At 40.0% G+C, this 22,035-nt stretch overlaps 1 protein-coding gene across 6 annotated transcripts in view; it reads left to right on the forward strand.

Moving 5' to 3' along the window:
- Positions 1-22,035, forward strand: part of Cobl (cordon-bleu WH2 repeat protein) — a 227,255-nt gene that overhangs the window by 159,014 nt on the left and 46,206 nt on the right. For 4 of the 6 annotated variants that reach the window (XM_021210378.1, XM_021210380.1, XM_029544956.1 and 1 more), the window contains one exon: positions 586-756. The exons of the other annotated variants lie outside the window; for them this stretch is intronic. In XM_021210378.1, coding sequence (XP_021066037.1) covers positions 586-756 — 171 coding nt within the window. The remainder of the gene's footprint in view (positions 1-585; positions 757-22,035) is intronic. 6 annotated transcript variants of the gene reach the window in all.

The following is a 22,035-nucleotide window of genomic DNA, read 5'->3' on the forward strand; positions in this document are numbered from 1 at the left end:
AACTTAAAACTGTACTAACATCCCTTCATTGAGAGATACTGCAAAGAGGAGATGTGGTTGGTGGCAGTTTGCCATGCCTCCTCCTACCCAGTCTCAAACTTCTTTGTGGGGACACAAGAAAAACCAGAATCCCTTTCTTTCTAAGAATAATGTTGCCCTTTGAGGACAGGAGCTGGTAGACAAGGTCTTGTGGTTACTGCTAGGTAAATGGCTTTGATATTGGGTATGACTGGTCTAATGCAGAGCGAACTGGAATTTGACATTGTGTATGGCTGACTTGGTGCAGACTGAGGCTGAAATTGAAATTGAACATGGCTGCTTTGGTATTTGATATGGTATTGAATGTGATTTGTTTAGCATTAGATTTGATATTGGGCAAGACCACTTTTTGGTATAAAGTTTGATGTTGTGTACATATGCTTTGTAGCTGGATTTGGTATTGGTTATGGCTGGTTTGGTGTAGCAGAGTGGTGTGGGGTGTGGTGTTGAGTGTGACTGGTTTTATGTCTGATGAGCAATAGCAGTACACCATTCATTAAAAGATAGGACCTCCTTTGGCTTAACCTTTGAATCCTTCCCATGTAGGTGTTGGACGTCAGGTGCCACAAAAGCCTCCCAGAGGCACAGCTCGGGGCCCACCCCAGTTAGTGCTCCCCCCGCCCCCACCCTACCCTCCTCCTGACACAGATGTGACAGAGCCTGTCACCTTTCCTGGGGAAGGCGCTGGTTCCGAGACCTCAGAGCTGAGACCCAAACGTACGTGCCTCTTGTTGCCATTCCAGCTATGTGTTGACCATCTGTCTTTCTGGTCTCTACTGGTATAAAGCTGTGTTCAGACATTCCCTTCTTGCTTTTGGACACCTGTACCTTTCCTTTCCAAATGCTCAATGCAATGCATCTAGCTTTACAGAGAATGCACTGTGAATGTCACACAGTAGCTTGTAAGAATGATGTAGTCAGTCAGTGGTTCCTATTGCTGTTAGACTTTAGCTGAAGCTGTGTTCCTGAGTATATAGTCAGTGAGGAGCTGATGCTCTTGGAGTTGGGAGTTTCTTAAGAATGTTTACAGATCGCAACAACCTCTGGCAGAACAAACTTTGCCAGTCTGCTAGTGCTCACTCAGGGTGGATATGGGTACATATCAGAGTAGTTGGTGTCCAGGTATTGCAAGGATGATGTTTATAAAGTCAGCTTTGAACCTTGGCCAGTGGCTAGGCATTGGAATGCTTCTCTGTAAGTCAAAGAAGCCAGGTCAGCCGAAGAAGCAGCAGCTTTAGTCTAGCCACAGCCAGAACTAGTGTTTTGTTTTGCATTTGTTTCTCACGATGCCCTGTCTTCCCTCAAAGTCTCTTGTGATTCTTTTTGGATGTTAAGAAGTATGAATAGCATTCCTTCTTTGAGATGGATAAGAGCTATACAAGCCATACATATTTGGAAAGCGTTGCCTTCATGTCAGGCCTGCAGCAGTGCTTCTTACAAAGCAGGCTTCTTCATAGACCATGGATTCTAATGCTGCAGTGTCAGGCTGAGGTAGGCCCATTAGCAATATCTCAATAATCATGTACTGTAGGAAGTTTGTGCTTTTCCACCACTGCATTTACCTTTTACTGTCTTTGAAAATGATAATTACCTGCTGGCTAACTTATTTCCTTTCTTTGGGCAAAATTAATGGTGACTCAGTTCACTGTTTTCTACAAGTAGTTCTTATTCCTTTCAACTATTTTTATCCTCTTTATATTGAGCATGTTTCATCATGCAAATGAATTGTAGGTATTTGATATTTAAGAATCAACTAAAAATGCTGGGGAAATGGTTAAAAGCAATTGTTGCTCTTGCAGAGGACCTAGGTTCTGTTTCCAGCACATACATCATGACTCACAACCATCTGAAAAATTTCTTCTGACTTCCATGGGCACCAGGCATGCACATGGTACACATACATACATGCAGGAAACTACTAATACACATGAAAATAAAAATAAATAAATCTTTAAAGAAGAATCAACTAGATATCGATCAATAAAATGCAAACTTTGTCGTCTTAAACCATTGTGGCATCTCTGAAGAGAGGGATATTTCAGCCCCCTCACACCAAGGTACATAGTGATTCCAGAGGCCAACTTTATGACTATTATCCCTACTCACAGTGTCACCTCCCTAGTAGGGACAAGTGAATAGGATTAGCTGAGTGAGCCCAGTAAGCTCACTTCATGAAGAGAAGACACCTACAAGATCTGAGTGTAGTGGTCTACAAAGGATGGAAGAGTCAGGTAAAGGCCTGAACTATATCCCCCAACTTGCCTTTCTGCAGACTCTCATATTTATGACACCCAGCAGGCAGGCTGGGACTGTAGACAGATCCCATCCTGCCCTGAGAATTCCTGAGTGGTCTGAAGGGTATAGAGTAAAGCAGCCGACAGTTAGAAAACTTGATTTCCTCTTGCCTGGTGGCTCAGTTTCTCATCCTATGGTAACTGCCATCTGTCTTTGAGTTTACTTCTCCGGATATGGCATTTCTTAGCCCTACACATCATCAATCACCTTTCTTCCATCCTCCCCTACCCACAAAGACACATGAAATCAAGTAGACTTAGACAGAGAGGCCCCAGAAGCTATTAGATGAGTCAGCAAATGCCCTTCTGTTCAGTCTTCCTTGGCCCCTGGAATCCAGTCCAGCCGCTTGGACGTACCTGAGTCCACTCCTTTCTCCTGTGTGTGCACCAGAATCTTAAGTATTCAATGAAAAGCTGTCATGTTGCCTAATTAGCAGAACTGGCCTGTCAGGTGCTTACAGCATTGAAAGTGGATCACCTGCCCAATCAGGCAGGCTACAACCTGCCTTTTTAAATTCAGAATTTAAAAAATAGGAAAAAAAGGAAATGTTTTCCATAAAGCAGCAATCTAGTTACTCCTCTAACCTTGTCTTGTGAAAGGCAAAAGTATCATGTGCCCCTCCTAATCAGAATTCTGGCTGCTTGAGGCGGCATGGATTCTTAGCAGAGATATTTTCATGCTTGCTCCAAGCTCCTATGTATCTCCTCCTGCATTCATTTTAAAAACGTCATTCCTTATAAAGGAATTTCCATGCCTTCAGTGGGATCTTGAGTATCCCACACATGACATCTCATATAGACTCCACCTCACCTCTGCTATCTGAGGGAATTAGGCCTGAATGTTTCACATAATGTTATGAAAATGTCTTACTAAAGGACCTCAGCCCTCTCTTTCTTGCATTGAGCTGAAGTCATCCATGGGACACTTTGGCTTTTGCCAAATACCCATTGTGATTTGTACAGCAGATGTATTTACCACGAAGTTGTTAGTCTTTCTTGGAAGCAGTAAGCTCAACTAACCTTCCTAAGTTTGAGAAGTGATGGATTTATACGCAGATGAGGGAAGGCATGAAGCAGGTTCTTAGAACACTGTGCTGTTTTCATCACTCCCACTCTACCTTTCTATTTCAACCATTCCCTCCCTAGCTTTTATAAATACTTGATCCATGGCTATAAAACCACACTTACCTATAATGGAGAAAACCAGAAAGACAGGATCTATGTGTATACTCTTGCACAGATGTGAGACTTTTGAACATATTTAGGGTTAAGGGCTTAGAAGACAGAGAAAATAGCCATACATGTGTGAGCTTTGCTTTAACAGTCCACCTGTTACTGCCTGTTCACAAGCCCAACTTGGATAATCCCTTGGGTTAATATGAATTCTATACATGCCAGCTTGTCAAGCAAGCTGCATTATCTATGTACACCCTGCTGTTTATGAACAAGCCTGCCATCTTTCTGGCTTGAGATTTTCTAGTCCCTTTGCTTGTCCTGAATTACATAGGTATATGCCTAAGGTAGTTGAAGGTTATTGTCTTACTTATGTTTTTGTTCATCTTTAAACTTGGTTCTTGATACAGTAAAAATCACTCTCCCATTTAGCTTTGTTATACTGAGATCTGCTTGAAGCTAGGGAGAATTCAGCAATATCATCCTAACTGTACTTTAGGATATTCTCAGTGAGTCAACATTCTGTTAAAGGCCTGTGGCCATTTTACTTAAGAAAGATTGAAAATCTCAGTGGAGATCAGTATACCTTTTCTGCTTGCTTCTTTATTCTTTTGTTGGATCTAGTCCTTTAAATGTGAATACCTCTAGAATGGCTCCCAATGATGTCCTCCTTATTAATTTCCTTTACTTGCCCTGGTAATTCCTAATAAAGTAGTCATGAGACCCTTATCACTTCCAAGAAGAACATGGAGGGTGGCTGTGGCTTTAAGCTTAGATACCCATTTCTCTCCTTTCCTTTCTTCTGGAGACACCTGGATGTCATATGTGAGCTGCTTTCACGAGACCTTGTGGTGATGGACTAAAGCTTTATGTCCACTGAGCACAAGACTAGATCCTCCCAGTGGCCCATTGAGTTAATGTGGAAGTAGACTCTCACTAGTATAGTCCACACATGATGGATCCCTTGACTGCATCTTGTGGGAGACCTTATACCACAATCATCTGGCTAAGTATGCCTGGTTTCCAGGCATTCTGCAAAACTATGAAATAAGACATGCCATTGCTTTAAGCTGGTGTGTATTAGTGCAGTTTGGTTTTTAGCAATAGATAACTAACTCTGGTGATAAGTAAGTGAAGCCTGTCTTCATGGGCTACTGCCTCTCTCCAATGAAGGAATGTCATTTCACAGAGCAGGGGTAGCAGAAATGGGCCCAAACTGGTCACCAGAGGTCCAGGTATGATTTCCTTCTTAGGTCTTAGGTCTTAAGCAAGAAGCATGTGGTTTTCTCTTGAGTCACATCTAGATACTAGATGTTTCAGACAGAGAAGACTGTCTCTTCTAAAACCTCTGTAGGAGGAAGGTATCTCATTGAAAACTATCTTCATATCTCATTGGTCACATTGGGTAATTCATTGGCCTAACACCTGACATGAATGACATTACCTTATGTGAACTAGACCTATCCAGACAGTGGGGTTAGAACCAGCTCTGCTCAAGAGATAAGGAAGTTAATCAGCAGCAGATAGCCATGATTAATATTGTGTATACAGCTAAGCCTTCAGTTTGGTTGTTATTTGAAGAGCATAATATAGTCTGTGAGCAAGTAAAAGAGAAGTGTCCATTGGGAAAGGACATGTGTAAGAGTAGTCACAAAGACAGTACAGCCAAGCAAGTGAAAGCCAAAAATCACCAGGGAACACTCCTTCTTGAGAAGGAACAGTGTCACCCAGGACAAGCCACCTCAGACTTTGTGTCTACCCATAGCTCTCATTTTCTGCTTTTACGGAGCAGAGGAAATACTGATAGAGTGCTGAGCATCAGAATATAGTCATCCTTCCTCACCTGCACTAATCTTTTCCATAGATTCAGTTACCATTATCTGAATAAACTGGACAGTTCCAGACACAGTACATATACCTTAAATTTTAGATTCTCCTAAACCTTGTGATGAAATTTCATAGCATCCATCTTTGTCTTGCCTAGGACCTGTACCATCCCTTTGTCCCTGTATTCACACTATTGCCACCTTTAGTGTCACTTGGTAGCATCTCCATTTTAAGATTGACTGTAGGAATACTGTAGCATCCATGTTCAAATAAACTTTATTTTCCTTAATAATGGCCCCAAAATATGAGGGTGCTAGCAATTCAGACATGCTTACTTTAAATGAAGGAAAAGAAAATTACATGTTGTACTTGCTAAGATCTATGGTAAAAATTTAAATACAACACATACACACATGCATATGTCTATGTCTCTGAATAGTTGTAAGTACTTTAATATTCTCAGTACTTTCTGGCATCCAGTGGGGAATTTAGAACACCTTCTTTGTGGCTGAAGATGGTTATTTTACACCTACTTAGTATCCAGAGACTAGAGAGTCTGGCTTCTAGATAATCTTGGTAGTAAGATAGAAAAGTAGTGTTGGTAGTGTTGTGTATCTTAACTCATAAATCCTAATAATGTTAGGTGTTTAAAATTACCCCCTGCTTTAGAAAACATCTCTCATATTCATTCCCAAGTTAACTATAGTCAAAGCATAGACTTTTTAAAAGCCAACAGAAGGCAGATGTGAAGTTTCCTATGTCAGAGAATAAGGTCTTCCTTCTGCCAGCCATTGTCCATACCTACCTAGAATTAAGCTTCCTTTTCTATGGGCCATGAAGTCAGCTCCTTCATGGTCAAAGCATCTTGCAGATTCTGTACAGATGAATGCCATAGATGATGAAGAAGAGTGATTGAGCTACATAGCCTCCCAAAGCTTCCTGTTACCCAGTTTGTCTTCAACCTGACTGTGTGTGAATGGTTCTTAACATAATTTTAAGAGCAAGAGACTAATAGCTCTCTGCTCTGTATTCTTTAATCTTGTTCATATTAATAAGCTTTCATATTTCCCATTAGATATCTACTTACACATGCAACTACTTTATATGCATGTCTAAGCCAATAATACTGTGTGCATTTGGATTTTGCTTCATAGCTTTCTAACCAGCTTCCATTTTGCTAGCCTTTGAATCTGCATGAATGAATCCCTTTTGTAGAACTATCCCATGAGTTGCACTGAACTGTTTGTTTTCAGGATTTACAGTACAATCATAATTGGGCTATTAATGGCTCATCAGTTACAGATTCCAGGTAGAAGACCCTGGGGATTTTCAGATAGAGCACATGGAGCTCATACTGAAGCATTGCTTTAAATTTTTTTCATTAAATTATTCAATGACTATCATTTTTTTACAAATTTTCTGAACATACTTTGAAGAAATAAGTCTTTCTGTGGATATATGTTTATAAGTGAATTGGCAAAGAATTATAATGGCATAGAAAAAATGAGGTCATTTTCTCCTGCTCTCAGCAGTAACAACCACTGTAGTATTCTGATTTTAAATTGTAATCACTTCTGGGTCTTTTGGCTAAGATCATGTGTAGAATCCTCTTTTAAATTTGAACAGAAACCCTATTCTAAAACATGTTAAGGAAATTCTAAACCAGGGGGAAAGGATCAGAGAAAACAATTAGCATTTTGAATTAAAAGTTGGTCATTTGAGTTTGATTGATGCAAAATGAACAATAATAATCCATACTTCAGGCAAGTGACTCAGCAGAGATGCTAAGAACCGAGAGATTTGGAGCATACCCTGGCAGTTTGCAGATGCAGGCCTGTGATCTAACTGCACTCTCGGAGCAAATGCTCACAAAGAGCTGGTGACTGGTGACAACTAGAGCCTGAACAGAGAGCCTGAAGCTTCCGAGATGAGGCAGCATTTTGGCAGATGCTTTTAAATCTGGGACATGGCTCCTAAGTCACCTAATCTTTTGTTTTAAAATTCAGCCCCCACCCCCAATTAAAGATGTCTGCTTTTAAAAACAAACCTATTAATTGCAAAGCTCCTTGAAGTCTACAACTGGGTAGAGATAAGAGCAAGCACGGGGATGTTCACTTGCCCTTTTCTCCTATTGATTTGTTACTTTCCTGGTCATGGCAAGGGAGCTGGCTGCACAGCTGCTCCTGCTGCCATGGGAAAAGGCAGAGCATCTAGGAAAACAGGAAATGGATTGTGAGCGAATAGCCTTTTCCATAAAACAGCAGGAAAGTATTGACTGTGGGAGCAGAGTCTGTCCCTGACTAGATCTTCAGCTTGTTATTTTTGTACCTTGGACATTATTATCCACTCCCTTAGAACTAATATCGGATGCTCTTTAAAATAGAAGTAAGGAAAGCTACAGTATGTGTAGAGCATTGAAGAAAAAGGAAACTTGGTAACTTAATTCTTCTTGCTAATTATTTTTAGCACTTCAGGTCCCTGACTTGAAAGAGATTTAAAGAATTTAGTGGTAATGCAATGGAATTGGCCTATGCCAGCTTATGAAAGCAGATTGTTCAAAGTTCAAGAAATGTATAAGCCAAATGCTGAATAGAATTATTAATTAAAAATGTTAAGAGTGAATTTTTTTCATTTTTTAGTCTTTGAGAATTTTATACAATGCTGTTTGATCAAATTCATCTCCTCCCCTAACTCTCTCAGCTCTTCCCCTTTCCTTACCTACAAAATTTGTGTCTCCTTTTGGTTGTTTTCAAATCCACTATATACAGTTTATACTGGATGTATAGTCTTAGATGTGTAGGCTTTTGTTCGTAGTTGCCCTAATAGAGGTTATACCTTTAAGAAGACTGACTCTCCCTCTCCCGGCAGTTGCTAATAACTCCTTAACTAGGTGCTGGACTTCATGTCCACTTCTATTCTCTCCATGCTGGCATGTGGTCTGGCTTGATCTTGCTCAGGTTTTGTGCACGCAGTCAGAACCACTATGAGTTCATCTGTGCAACTGTCCTACTCTGTCTGGCAAAGATTTTGAGTTATCTCCACCTCTGCCTCTTAAAGTCTTTCATTCCTTCTTCCACTATGATCCTTGACTTTTCAGAGAAAGCAATGTACAGATGTTCCATTTAGGGCTGAGAGGATTTAAAGCAAAGGAATATAGAACACTGGGCCATAAGGCTAGAGGGGCAGGGAATAATGGACAGAAAGGAATACATAAGTTGAGGAATGTAAGAACAGTGTAGAGGAGGGAATATAGGGATAGAGAACAATACTAAAGATATTTTAGTAAAGTGATATGAAACCTACTACTTCTAAAATATATACATACACAAATATAATGACTTTAAGTGGAATTATCCTGTAACAGAGTAGTAATGTAATTGTTAGACACCATATGCTTACAAATATAAAGCTTGGTGCCATGTATGGGTTACTACTCTTGGAGTTGTTGGAGAATGAGGCCCCAAAAGCCCTGAGGTAATAGTAATATTATCAGTGCTCTTGGTTACCCTCCAGATCTTGATGGTAAGAACCTTTCCCTGCAGACACCACAAACTGGAGTTATAGAACATGAACAAATCAAACTGGTACTTGCCTGGAAGCCTCACCCCTTACAGCTACTATGCATGCTACTAGAGCAGAGAAGGAATTATCAGCTTTATCCGGCTGTGACTCCTGCAAGCCACAATAATAACTGGCTTGACAGTACGTGCAGTGGTGGCACAATATTATGGGAGTAACCAACCATTTTCTGATTGGATTTAAGGCCGATTTCATTTCACATGATGAAATCCATACCTGGTACCATTATTGAGAGCCTATGGCCAGGCATCTCTAGGTCCTAGGAAAGAACCCAGTGAAGAATCAGTATAGTATAAAACCAGCTCATCATGATCTATTGTTAAACAGTAGATTAGTTTATCTCTCAGCTCTAATCAGGGAATATTCCTTTTGCTATAAATGGCAATTAAGACAGAGATACACATTTGTGAAGGTGTAAAGAATAAAAAATGAAATTATATAAGCTGATTGCTATAAATTAAGTCATTTAGCAAAAATTAATGAAAGCATTCTGTAAGAATCAATTGGTTATATAAAACTTATAAAAACATTATTAAATATTTTGTTTCTTATAAATATTGAGCTTTCTATCATTAGCTCAATAATAATTACAATTATTTATACTTTTTTTGCTGTACATCTGGTTACTATTTACCCTCATATCCTGACAAAGAAATACCAACTGTAAATAAAATAGAGAAAAGAAGTAAAAAATTCAGGAAACCTAGAGACAAGTTTATCTTTAATTTTTCACAAATTAGTAAAGCACTGTGTTGACTAAAATAATTATACCCTTAGTGTCTTAAATCTTTACCCCATAGCATGAAATCAAGTTAGCAATAAAACTTTTTTAAACATGAAGTGTTTTAAGAACTTCTTTCTGGATTACATAAATTTAAGTCCTTCTAAGAAATAAGGAGTGGACATATTAGGTTTTTAGGGATGCTGAAAAGCACATTAAGTACCACTGCTTCCTTTTATCAGTTAAAAGTGAGTATGGCCTATGCTCCTAGCACTTTTGTCTCTCTTAGGGAGCCATGTGCCATAGTGTAAGTCCTAAGTCCTTGATTTCAGTCCCTAACCAAAAGACCTTAAAACTTCAAACTACTTCCCTGTGGAAGTCCTTTCTATTACAGGCCAGTCTTGCCTTAAAGGAAACAGAAACTTAAGATTCATACATTGGACCCCAACATACACTAATGCCTCATGTCTATCTCCAACTCCATGAAATCTTACTTCTGAATTTATGCTTGGGCTCAGCCCAGTATCAGCAGCATCAAGAAGGGATATCTAAACATGAGAACATTATAAAGCAAGACCATCTAATTTTCACTAGTTCTACGAGTAATTTAGGCATTTTTCCAACAGGTAGTCGTGCTTCTAACTGGAGAGCTATTAGCATCTACAAAGAGCTGCTGGGAGTTAGGGAATCAGTTTCTTCAGCCCCCTGAGAGGGTATCCGTGCCCCCAAGAGATGGCCCTATACCCATGTCTGTAATGGAAACACTAAGTGAACCCAATGGGTATTTTCAGAGCATACATGAAGTTGAGAACAAGAAGTGGCAAGGTAGCAGCAAGGACTGGGAAGGAAGAACTGGGGGGGTATATTTTGTCAAAACTCGTTATGTACATGTTTGAAATTCTCAAACGATAAAACACTAAAATAAATGAGATAGGAAATGACTTTTTCCTTCCAACTAATAGGTGTTATTGCTGTTTTATTGGGTAAGCTGAAAGACCTACAGTGAGTGCAATGACAGTTATAACACATTTTTCACTGGAGATGAATTCTATTGCCGGATCAATAGACCTGTTTAACAACATATCTGGAAAAAGACTAAAAAAAGCAATGCTGACGTCAATTGGCCAACACCACTCTGTGTGCGGTATTAAGTCTCCCGGGGTTGAAGTGCATGGTACCAGCAGGCGGTTGTTCCACCAAGACTTTACATTCATGTTTGCCATCTATTTCCTCTACAGTTTATTGCTGTGCGTCGTTCCCTACGCATGCCAAGCGTTCCTGATGGACAGGCTTCTTCCTGCCTCAGGCTTTTCCTGGTGTATCTGCTGTCCTCGCTCTGATGTTGCTGTCATTCTTCGTTCTCCCACTTTCAGGACAAAAAGTGCTCATTTGTACCTCTTGTTACTTTCTTTAGAATTTACATATAAATGCAAAAATGACAAAGACTTGTTTGAGGTTCTTTTTTTTTTTTTTCTTTGAAGGGGTAAAGACTTTGGAAGATGAATTTTAAGTTGATAATATTGACTTATCTGAAATCCCCAGAAACTTGCATTTCTTACTGTTAAGCATACTCCTCTATTTGAATATATCCTTTTTGTACTCAATGTTATCCGCCAGAATTTGGTCTCCATTTTCCTCAAACATAGATTGTATACATGATTTGTCTGGTATCGTCAATTTGAACAGAATAGAAATGTTCCACCTACCTTGTGAAGCGAAGTATTGAACACATGCACTCTCACCTTCTGGAACCCAGGATCTAGGATTCTCCACTTGTCAATTCATCGCCTCAACTCCTTGAGGTTCTAGTTTTCCCGTTATTTTGTCCTATGCCAGTCGGCTAGTTTACAAAACAAATTAAAAGGAGAGATGTTTTTCCCTTCATCTTCATTATTCATCCATTCTTCTTTTCCATTAGAAACTCATCATGAATTTACCTGGTGCTAGGCATTGTCTGGGTTGCCAGAAAATAAAAGTAGATAACAAACACATGGGTTTTGCTTAGCTGTGCAAGGAAGAAACATTGTCTTTTATTTGACAAATACTGGTTCTAAGATTTATACAGATGCAGAGGTGCCAAAGAATATAACAGCTATGTCTACAAGGGGTGGTTAGGCTCTTCCAAGATCCCTGTGCAACCGTGCGGAAACTGACGTACTTACTGTCACTTTCATCATCCAAGACAGAATAGGTAAGAAGGATCATATTTAACACTCAACGTTAAGCAGAAAGGGCAAATGTTTCTTGCTTACTTTGACCAACTTTTATTAATGTACAAAGACACATTTGATCTGGAGAGATTTTTCATGTTTCTCTCTAGAAGGATCTTTTTAAAGATTGTGCTTGAGTAATTTTTACCTACAAGATTGTTGTCTTGTTGATCACAATGAAAACATTAGCTGAAAAATATAGGAATGATCTTAGCTGATGCTGGTATGTGTGTATGCTGAAACAATACAAGCGGGAGCTACAGGAAACCTATACAGTGGGGGGAAGGCCAAAAATTAATGAGAATCTCTCTCTCTCTCTCTCTCTCTCTCTCTCTCTCTCTCTCTCTCTCTCTCTCTCTCTCTCTCTCTCTCTCTCTCTCTCTCAGAAAGTCCTTTGTCTTTTTGTTTCTTTTTCTTTTCTACTTTCCTTTTTGCATTGAAATAAAGGACTTTTGTCTGGTCTGTAGCAGTCATTTGACCTCAGATCATTAAGTGGGAAATCTAAACAAGAAAGGTAATGTTTATAAAATGTTGGGAAAGCATCAGGATTTATGAGCCAGACATTCAAGCTTGTAGATGATTGTATATCATTACAGCAATAAGCATTTATTTGAGAAGTATCTATTATGCAGAAGAAAGATGGCAGCAGAACTTCTCAAGGCAAAACTTGAGCACAGAGGACAGAGTGATGCTGCCTGTGAAATCCTTGGCTACAGTGTAGGAAATGTGGTAAAAGAAATATCCGGAAAAGGAGTGAGAATAGAGTTTCCATAGACACACATCCATACTACACAAACATGAAGGGAAAACTGTTAAGTACATGACAAACACAGCTTGACTGCAGAAGCTCCACTTACAGGATCATAAAGGTCACCTGTGACATGGATGGCTAATCTTAGACACTCCCTGGTTTACCTCTATGACAGAGCACCCGAAAGCCTGATACAATAAAGTCAGGCAGATTAGTATCTGCTATACATTATACTAGAGTCTTATAAAAATTAGAAACATTCATTTTCCCCAGATCATCTGCCTTTCAGAAAGGCTTCTTCTCTCTGACTTACTCCAGAACCCATCCATGACTTGGTAGGCTACGCCTTCTGATAAGCCAGCTGGAGAAAAAATATGTAATGCCTTTTCTCCATAATGTTGTGCATGCTATCAGTAAAAGATGATAGTTCCCATGTCCTGACTGAGGACCCACAAATCAAGCAGACTAGTCACTGACATGTCCCCTTGCACATTCAAAGAACAGAAAGCACCATGGAGAATATGTGTTCCATAGTAAATGCCAAGGAAAAAGAAAAAAATTAGCTATACTTATTTGTCAATTTTAATTGGCTTAAGCACTTCCGCTTTTACCATAGGGGTCTGTACAGTGGACAGGGAGACACACTGAGTCTGTAAATTGCATGCGTTTTGACTCTCAATGTGAAGACTCTGAAATCCTCTCATTTTAAGTAAAAGCTGTTAACTTTGCAGCTGAAATAATTTGGAGATCTTTTCCAACTGTTTACTCACTGGAATTTCATTTTCACACCCATTATAATCAATCACACATTGCATCTGTGTTTGTAATGCTTATCAGCTGCTAATTTTCACAGTTTTTGCGTTAATTTGGATCCATAATATGATTCAGTTTGTTCACAACTTTTATAGTTCGTATAATCAGATTCAAAATATTTCTATGTGCAAGCTAACATTTACCATAATCAAACAAACTTTTTGCATTAGAGGTAGGATTATATCTTTTAAAAATGAGGATGAAAGTAAAGGCCTTCCACACAAGAATGCAAGGTTCATTTAAACATCACAATCAATTATAAACTGCTAAGGTCCTAGAATTCATATATTATAGAGTATTTGCTTCTGGTCTTCTCTTTGAAGGTGTATGTGTGTGTGCACACTGTTGTATAATTCAGACTCAAGGACTGTGGATCAGGGAAATAGTTCAAAATAATATTTACCTCATTAGTCACAATGCCTAAACAACAAGCAGACTTCAAATATTTCACTGAAAACAAAGACCTAAATAGTAAAAGTGTGAGGCTCAGGAAGCCTCTTTGGAATGAGAGGTCATCTTTCTCTTCATTGGCTGGATGGAGTCAGTAGCTGTTGATGGAGAAGACCCCTTTATATCATTACTTCTAAGTGTATTCCAATTTTAAGACACTCAAGTAACATCTAGCCTTTCTTCCTTTTATCATAATGCACACACGAAGCTACATAGCCATCAGAAGACAGTGTCTGCCAATATTCTCCAGTAAAGAACAGAAGGAAAAAAGAGGAAATGGACACAGAAGGAGGGAGAGCTTCAGGATTATGAACATTGGTTAGTTTTAAATTGAATGAAAGGAGAAAAGTGAGAAAAAAAATAACCCAAACCTGAGTCCAGATGGAAGAATTGATGTGCACCACACATTCTTCTTGGGCCTGGAATAGACTAGAATTCAAGAACTCCTTATCCTCTGGTGGGATATAGGAGGAGGTGGCCTAGAAGAAGGTTAAAAAAAAACTCCCTGCCTCACCCAAAACTCAAAACAGGAGAAAGGGGATGATGAGGATACATACACACACATGCACACGCACATGCACGAACACGCTCACACAGTATGATTATAATTACATGGCCTTGCTGCTCAATAATGTTTCCTGTGTAAGTTTGGTTTAACTCAGAATGCTAGTCCCTGCTGGAGCATATAAGAAGGCTCCCACACAGTCCTATGTCCCTCCAGGCAAACCTGAGCAGCAGGTAACCCTATGCGCAAACTGGAAGTCTTCTGGGTTCCTTGACCCCCAACACTCATATTGGCACGGAGGACTCTTGGAGGTGCTGCCTTTCCACTTAGAGAATTAAAGGGAGAGTAATTGTGTCTTACAGTCAGGCTCCTCACTGTCTGACCATAGGTGGACAGAGGTGTAAAATTAAGTATATGCTATTAATAGAGCTTCTGTTTGTACAGGAGAATGGGTGGTTCTTGGTAGCAATAAAGAGCCTTTGTTTTCATGGCCAGTTTCTCTTTTTGCTATGTGCTGCCTGAACTCTGAAGCACCTCATTGACAGCCTCTCTTTCCAACATTTTTTTCTTCTCCTCAACTTTTTTTAAATAAACTTAATTTATGCCACAGTGTCTCAAACATTTCTTTCTGTGATTCATAGCCATTTTTACTCTGCAAATAAGCATATTTTGTGGACAAATAAAACATTATACACACACACACATATCACTCTATGTCAGTGTTATAAATCCAGTTAGAATTCTAGCAAAACATACTTTCTAGTGACACTGTAAGTTAATTGAGAGGTAAAACTCCATTCTAGGAGCTAACTAGGAGATTATTGAATTGTAGTTGTTGAAATTAATGTCCCTTATAATGAAGTTGCCTTGATCTAGGAAGAAGGAAAACTGGATAGGGCATGTATTCCATGTAGTCATCTGGATGGAGATATATATATTAAATGAAAATGCAGATGTGTAAATATGCACACAAGAAGGTGACCTCTGTCCCCCTATCCATTTCCAGAGGAAATGTGAGACTATTCTTAGTGTTGTTTTCTCCTGTCAGGGAACTATAAATGTATTGCTCATACATTTGTTAGCCATCCTCTTTGCTATCCTAACCCCACCTGACGGCCAACCGACAGAGCCAGCTTCAACAGTCTCCTTCTGGGGAGTTGGCAGCGTGGGTGCCAGGGCAGAATCTTTCCAGGCTCCAGTGTGAAGTAATGCCCACCAACCCACATTCTTTGCAAGCTTGGTAGGTCCCTAAGGGGCTAGTTTATTTAAGGCATCTTTGGAAAACAAGTGGTTTTGACTGCATAAATACAACCACCAGGGGGAGCTCTGGTTATCCTGTTAATGTACTGCTCTGCAGAATGGAAACAAAGATACAAAAAATAAACCCCGTGGCTTTGCTTTTGTTCCAGTCACACAGAACATGCAAGCTTGGTGACTAGTCTTAAAGCTGATCCCTCTCTAGTCACACAAAGAATGAAATAAAGCCAAAAGAATCAACAGATTTGCCTAAAATCACACAGTTATGGGCAGGCCTGTACTCAGCTTGGTAGATTCTTCATCTGCTGCTGCGGGGGTGACTAGTATGTGGGCACATTATGACTGTGAGCATATATATATATGTGTGTGTGTGTGTGTGTGTGTGTGTGTGTGTACGCGCGCACGCGCGCGCGCTTTGTGGGTGGTATGCATGTTTACTTACCATATCTCTGTATAATACATACACATGCATAATTTAGAAACACACTGAAAACACATGTGGAGGCATACACAACACACATGAGTATCCATGCCATATACATTCATTGCCATGCATACATCACTGTTGTGGGAACACTATGTCCATATATACATTCATAACACGTATACATTCATGCATACAGACATAAGTGTACCATGTGTGCACATGTTAGTGTATAAGCTGGCACAGTATATGATATTATTACCTTGTGCCTGCCAGTTTGCCTCACACAAGATATTTGTGAGTCTATGTTTGGCTTTGTAAGAACTGTGAATCTGTCCATTTAGTTTTTCCAGGAATCATTGTTGGCCTCTTTTATTGTCTGTCTTAGGTAGCTGTGACCAGATACCTAAGAAAACGCCACTTAATGGTGGAAGAGTTTCTTTTGGAGCACATTTTGAGCAGGACATGGTAGCAGGAGCACGAGGCACTGGTCACATTGCGTCTCAGTTAGGAAGCAAGTAGTGAACAAGAGGTCGAGCCAGCTATGAAACATGAAGGCTCCATCCCTAATGACCAACATCCTCCGGCAAGGCTCTACCTCCTAAAGTTCCATAACCTTTTAAAGAAGCACTACCTTTTGGAGGAAAATGTATTGAAATGCATGGACTTATGGAATACATTTTATATCAAACCACCATGATTCCTAAGTTGCCACCAAAAGGAGGTTTGATAATTGAGGAGAGCATGGTCAAACCGTCCTTAAAATGGAGAATTACCTAGCTTTGGACAGGGCCAGAATCTCATGCTACCATATTAATATGTTCTAGCTTCCTCCCTTATCATTAACCATATACTTATTTCTGCATCCATTGGATGTTTGAAGCCTGTGGAGCACCTGACAATTAGAAGGTGGCACAGAGTGGGTCTACAAGAAGGACTCAGCTGGAGATGGACAAGGTTTTGTACTCCATGGATTCACTACTCATGGGGTAAAGGCATGAGGTAAAAATAGCTACTGGGGCCCCCCATTTTTATAGGTTAATTCTTCAAATTTTATCAGAGCCCTAACAAGTCAGAGCTATTGTTAACATCCTCAGTTTACAAATAAGAAAACTTTGGCACAGAGTAACTTGTCTGAGGCCAAAAACAAGTTAATCCCTATGCCTAGACTTGTTCCTTGCCAGTCGTGTCCCACACACTTAGCTTATGTTCTGTTTCCTGCCTTCATCATGCCTGCCAGTGTATGGGTTGGTGTTGTTCATTGTCTCTGACTTCCCCTTCTTATCTCTGAAAACTGCCCATATACCAACAAAAGGAGAATGCAGCGGATGGCAGCCCTTGCCACTTGAGGTATACAGGCAGTGGTCTGGTCATGTTTGAAGCCCTTGGACTGGGCCCACAGCCACCAGTTGATATGTGTGTTAAATTTCCATCCAACAGCAAGTGCAGAGATTTAGCCAAATCACCATGCTTACATAGTTCCCAAACGTGAACACTTCTCAAGGCTAGGCTGAGTTAGACTCTTCTCCCCAGCCACACCACACAGGGGTCTCCTGCCTTGCGGGGGCTGTTATTACATATCATCAACTCAAACAAGCCATGGCCTCTCCACCAGCTCTGAAGGTTAGAAGTCTGTGATCATGATGTCACTAGGTTAGTTCTTTCTAATGCTCACTCATTGTTTGGCTCATGGATGACATTTTCTTCCATTGCCTGCATAGGTCTTCCTTCTATTTTGGGGATCTAATCGCTTCATCTTTTAAGAATACAAGTCATATTGTCTCATGCAAAGAGGCCTGCCTATGGCCTGACTTACTCATTTACTACTGTAAAGCCCTTTTACACAAAATGTTTCATTCTGAATTTGCTGTGGTTATATTTTTTTTTTTTTAGAACAAATCTTGGACCATAATGATTGCTGTCATCATCCTGTGGTTGCTAAGGAGATATAGAGACAACAGAGTACGATGCACCCATGCATAATCATGGGACAATACTAGAACCTGACTCTAGGGACTTGGCCCTTTTCTGTGCCTTTTTCCAGCTACTAACTGTGCTGATTTTCCCCCCTTACCATGGCCCATGATACCCTGTCTCTGAAGAAGCCACTTTTCTGTGGGCATTCCTGTGCTCACCCTAACTGACTTTCGTTCTGCTCACAGTATATGGGGTAGCTGTGGTTCTGATGACACTGACTCGCAGTGTCAGTCCCAGGGGATGCTTCCAGGGATGGTCGGTAACTGTGATAGCCCGCACCATGCCGAAATCAGAAGCGCCTGCTGCTCATGCAGTCCCTTTCCTGACTTGTACGTCTCAGCCTCCACTTGGATCTCTCAAGCATTTGTGAATACACATGCACCTGTGTGCTGTTGTTGCTGCTGCTGCATGCACGCGTGCGCACACACATACACACACGATTGAAGCCCACTTTGTATCTCAGTTGCATTTGAACTTTGGGATTTACAGATCATTCATAGTAAGCTGAACATTTTTTTTTTCCTGTTTATTCTGTGTGTTTGCAGAGCATTGTAAAGATGCTTCATATTTATGGACCTCCGAATGTTTTCTGAAATCAGTTACTCATACTCCTCTCATGTAATGAATTCTATCCATCTTAAAGGTTGTCATGTTGTCACCAGTTTTTCCCAGCTAACAGGACTTCTGAGAAAACCAAGCCAAGATATTAACCATTAGCTACAGATTGTGTTGCAGACTTCCCAGGCAAAAGGGCCCTTGAGACTCTGCTCCAGGGCCTGGCGGCCTCTGTGTTTTGCTTAGATTTGTTTTTGCTTGACCTATGCAAGGCATCTTAAATTGTTTGTATTAAACTGCTGAATCAGTTAGTAGCTCTTAATTATAACTTAAAAAAATAACATAAAATATGCAACATTAGATATTTTTGAGCACACGATTCTGTGGTTGTTGGGGTATTCACATGACAGTGCAGCAGACTTCCAGGGCTTTGCCATCTTCCAAGTCTCACTCTGTACCCACTAACTCCAGTTTTTCCCTTTTCCTCAACTTGCCAATCACACCCCCACCTCCTGTTTTACAAGAATGTGATGCTCTAGGTACCTTGTATAAATGGAATCATACCACATCTGTCTTCCTGTGACCGACTCATTACCCTTAGCATAATGGCCTCGAGAATCACTCATATGGTAGCACACAGCAGACTTGCTTTCCTTACAAAGACTCAATAACTTCCATTGTTTGCGTATACCTTATTATCTTTCTCCATTTATCCATATACAGATATATTTGCTTATACTTCTTACCAGGAATTATGCCAGAGGGAACATAGATGTACAAATATCTCTTCAGAGTCATGCTTTCTATCATTTGTCATTACAGATCCAAAAATGGGCTACTGAAATGTTACTTAGTGTGCCTTTTGTCTTGGCCTGTTCCAAGAACTGTCACTCTAGAGTTAGAGCTAGCTCACTCAACCCAAAGTAAGTCTCATGTGAGTTCTAGAGTCAATCATGGTGACGGAGCCATGCATCTAGAATGCAGTGACCAAGTGACAGCAAGGGGAGTGAGAGCTGTTTGGGTCACTAAGATCCTTGTACTAGAAAACTATGTTGTTCTCCACATAGGAGAGAAACAGTTCTGAGCAACTTAAAGTCCTTCTGAATAGGCAAGAAGGCTAGACTCAAGCTGCTTGGGACCAGCTCTTAACTCTGTCATTAGATAATCTCGGGCAATTTAATGGTTTTCTTCCGGAATTTCTATGAAAAGCAAAACTGCCTTTGAGAATTACACAAGCAAATAAATATATAAGCATTTAGAGTGATAACCAACCTGAAACAAATCAAAATTAGTATGAAAATGGCTACAATTCAAAATGTAAGAAAGTATATATTAAAACCTAGATTTCTCTGTGTGTGTGTTTCTTATGATAAAACTGACAAGGTCAGTTTGTCCTGGTGAAAGTGTTATAGGGTACAGTAGTACCTCTATGCCTTGTAAGTGGCTGGTGATACTCTGGATATCTTCTACATCCCATCAGTCCACTCCTGTCACTCGGCCTGTCTCTCACTGAGGTCCCAAGGTCACTTTCAGTTTCATTCTCAGATTTTCATAAACTAGAAAGATTAAGCAACTCAAGTCCTCGTTGTAAATAACAAAACAAAACCAGAAGAAAAATTTTGATCATGTTATGAAATAAGCCAAAATAAAACCTCATTCTCTACCCCTTCCGGAGAAATGCAAGGCTAAATTGCTATTTTTCTTTTCTTAAAATGTTGTCATTGCATGTCTCCTTTGAGAGAGATCTTAATGTGTCTTTAACTGCTCTTGAAAATGAGTGTCGTGCACCTGTTGAACTTCCACCATTTCCCAGGGAACCTCTGGTGTCCTACCACTTCCCCAGAACTGTGACAGTGAATTCTGCATTGCATGTCCTTGTCAGAATGAACTGATGAGTTTAACTTCTGTACACACTTTTCTTTGTCCTTCAGAGCATTCCCAGCTGTCTCAATGCTGATGAGCAAGCACTCATCTTTCCGTACAACAACAAAACACAGGAATAAATTAGCCCTGGCTTCCCCCTGGGAGCACTGCAGAGAGTGTTGAGTTGAGATGCCTGGAGTGGACACTTCTTGCCACTTCAGAGACACAAGCTTATCTTCAGATCAGCTCGGTGCTGGTCAAAAAGTCTGAAACTTAGGCCTGAGCTCTACTGCTACGCTGACTTTCAGTATCTGGTGAGGGTATAGGATCCTCAAGCTACAGAGAGCCAGTTGAGCCCTAAAGCATATTTCCTTGGCTGTGTGACTCCTGTTCTTCTCATGGGAAAGATAAAAGAAGCATGGAGGGAGGGAAAGAGGGAAGCCCTTCCAAATATCCATGCTGGATATGCAGTTAGAGTTACACCCTGGGAAAGCTGATTTTGGAGAAATTACACCATTGCTAATTGCATAATTCATTTTCTGAACAACTTCAAAGCATGAGGAGAATAATTTTTTTTTTCATGAGATGTGGATATGTTAATCCTGCCCACTGTTTGGGCCTAATGTTTGATGCAATTACCCCTTAGTAGTCACAGGTAACTCTGGATGTCCAGGTCACCTGCATGAAGTGGTGTAGTATTTCCATGTAACCTACATAATCCTCACATATATCATTTAAATTATCTCTAGATTACTTATACTACTTAATACAATATAAATGGTTGTGTTGTTTAAAAGAAATGACAAGAAAACAGTCAATACATGTTTATTAGAGAAATAATGCTTTACTTGTGGAACTTATAGATACATAGAGATATCTGTGTGTGTTTTACAGTCACGTATCTCAAGAGAAACCATATTAAAGTAGAGACTGGTTCATGTGCCTGGAGAACAAAAAGCCCTACCATCTGTCATCTGTAGGCAACAGCCTCAGAATACCCGAGAGGCAAGTCAGTTTTAGTGTAAGGTTCCTCAAGCCAGTGGTTCTGCTGTCCAAAGGTGAGTGAGAGTGATGTCCCCAAGCAAACAAAGCATTTTGTTGTATTTTGACCCTGGGCAGATTGAATGCTTTATTCTGTAAATCCTGACCTCCAGAAGGCATGTCTTTTTCTTGTAAGCTATGATAATTAAAGTGCTAATATCTCCACAGCAGCCTCAGATACCCTAGAAATATTTTGCTCACTTCAACTCATCAGATGACATATAAACAACTGTCAAGAGTTCACCCCTGACCACATGGATGCCTTTAAACCACACTTAATCTCCAAGTATAGATAATAATAAGGTCTTAATATTAAGCAACACAATGCAGCTCTGCTGCATACAATCAAAAACTTGGGATTCCCTTCTTCCAGGGGCAGCACCCTTGAGACATGTCTCAAGTCATTTCCTAGTAGGAAGTTAGAAAGTTAGATAATTAAGTGCTGACATAAATGTCATGTAGTAGAAAGAAGACCAAAAGAAAATGATGTATTTTTTTGCATAGTTTATATATACCTAGAAACATATTCATAGCAAAACAAGAAGATGGCAGTTTT

The sequence above is a fragment of the Mus pahari genome, chromosome 13 (genome assembly GCF_900095145.1).
Source record: "Mus pahari chromosome 13, PAHARI_EIJ_v1.1, whole genome shotgun sequence".
NCBI classification, from domain to species: domain Eukaryota; kingdom Metazoa; phylum Chordata; class Mammalia; order Rodentia; family Muridae; genus Mus; species Mus pahari.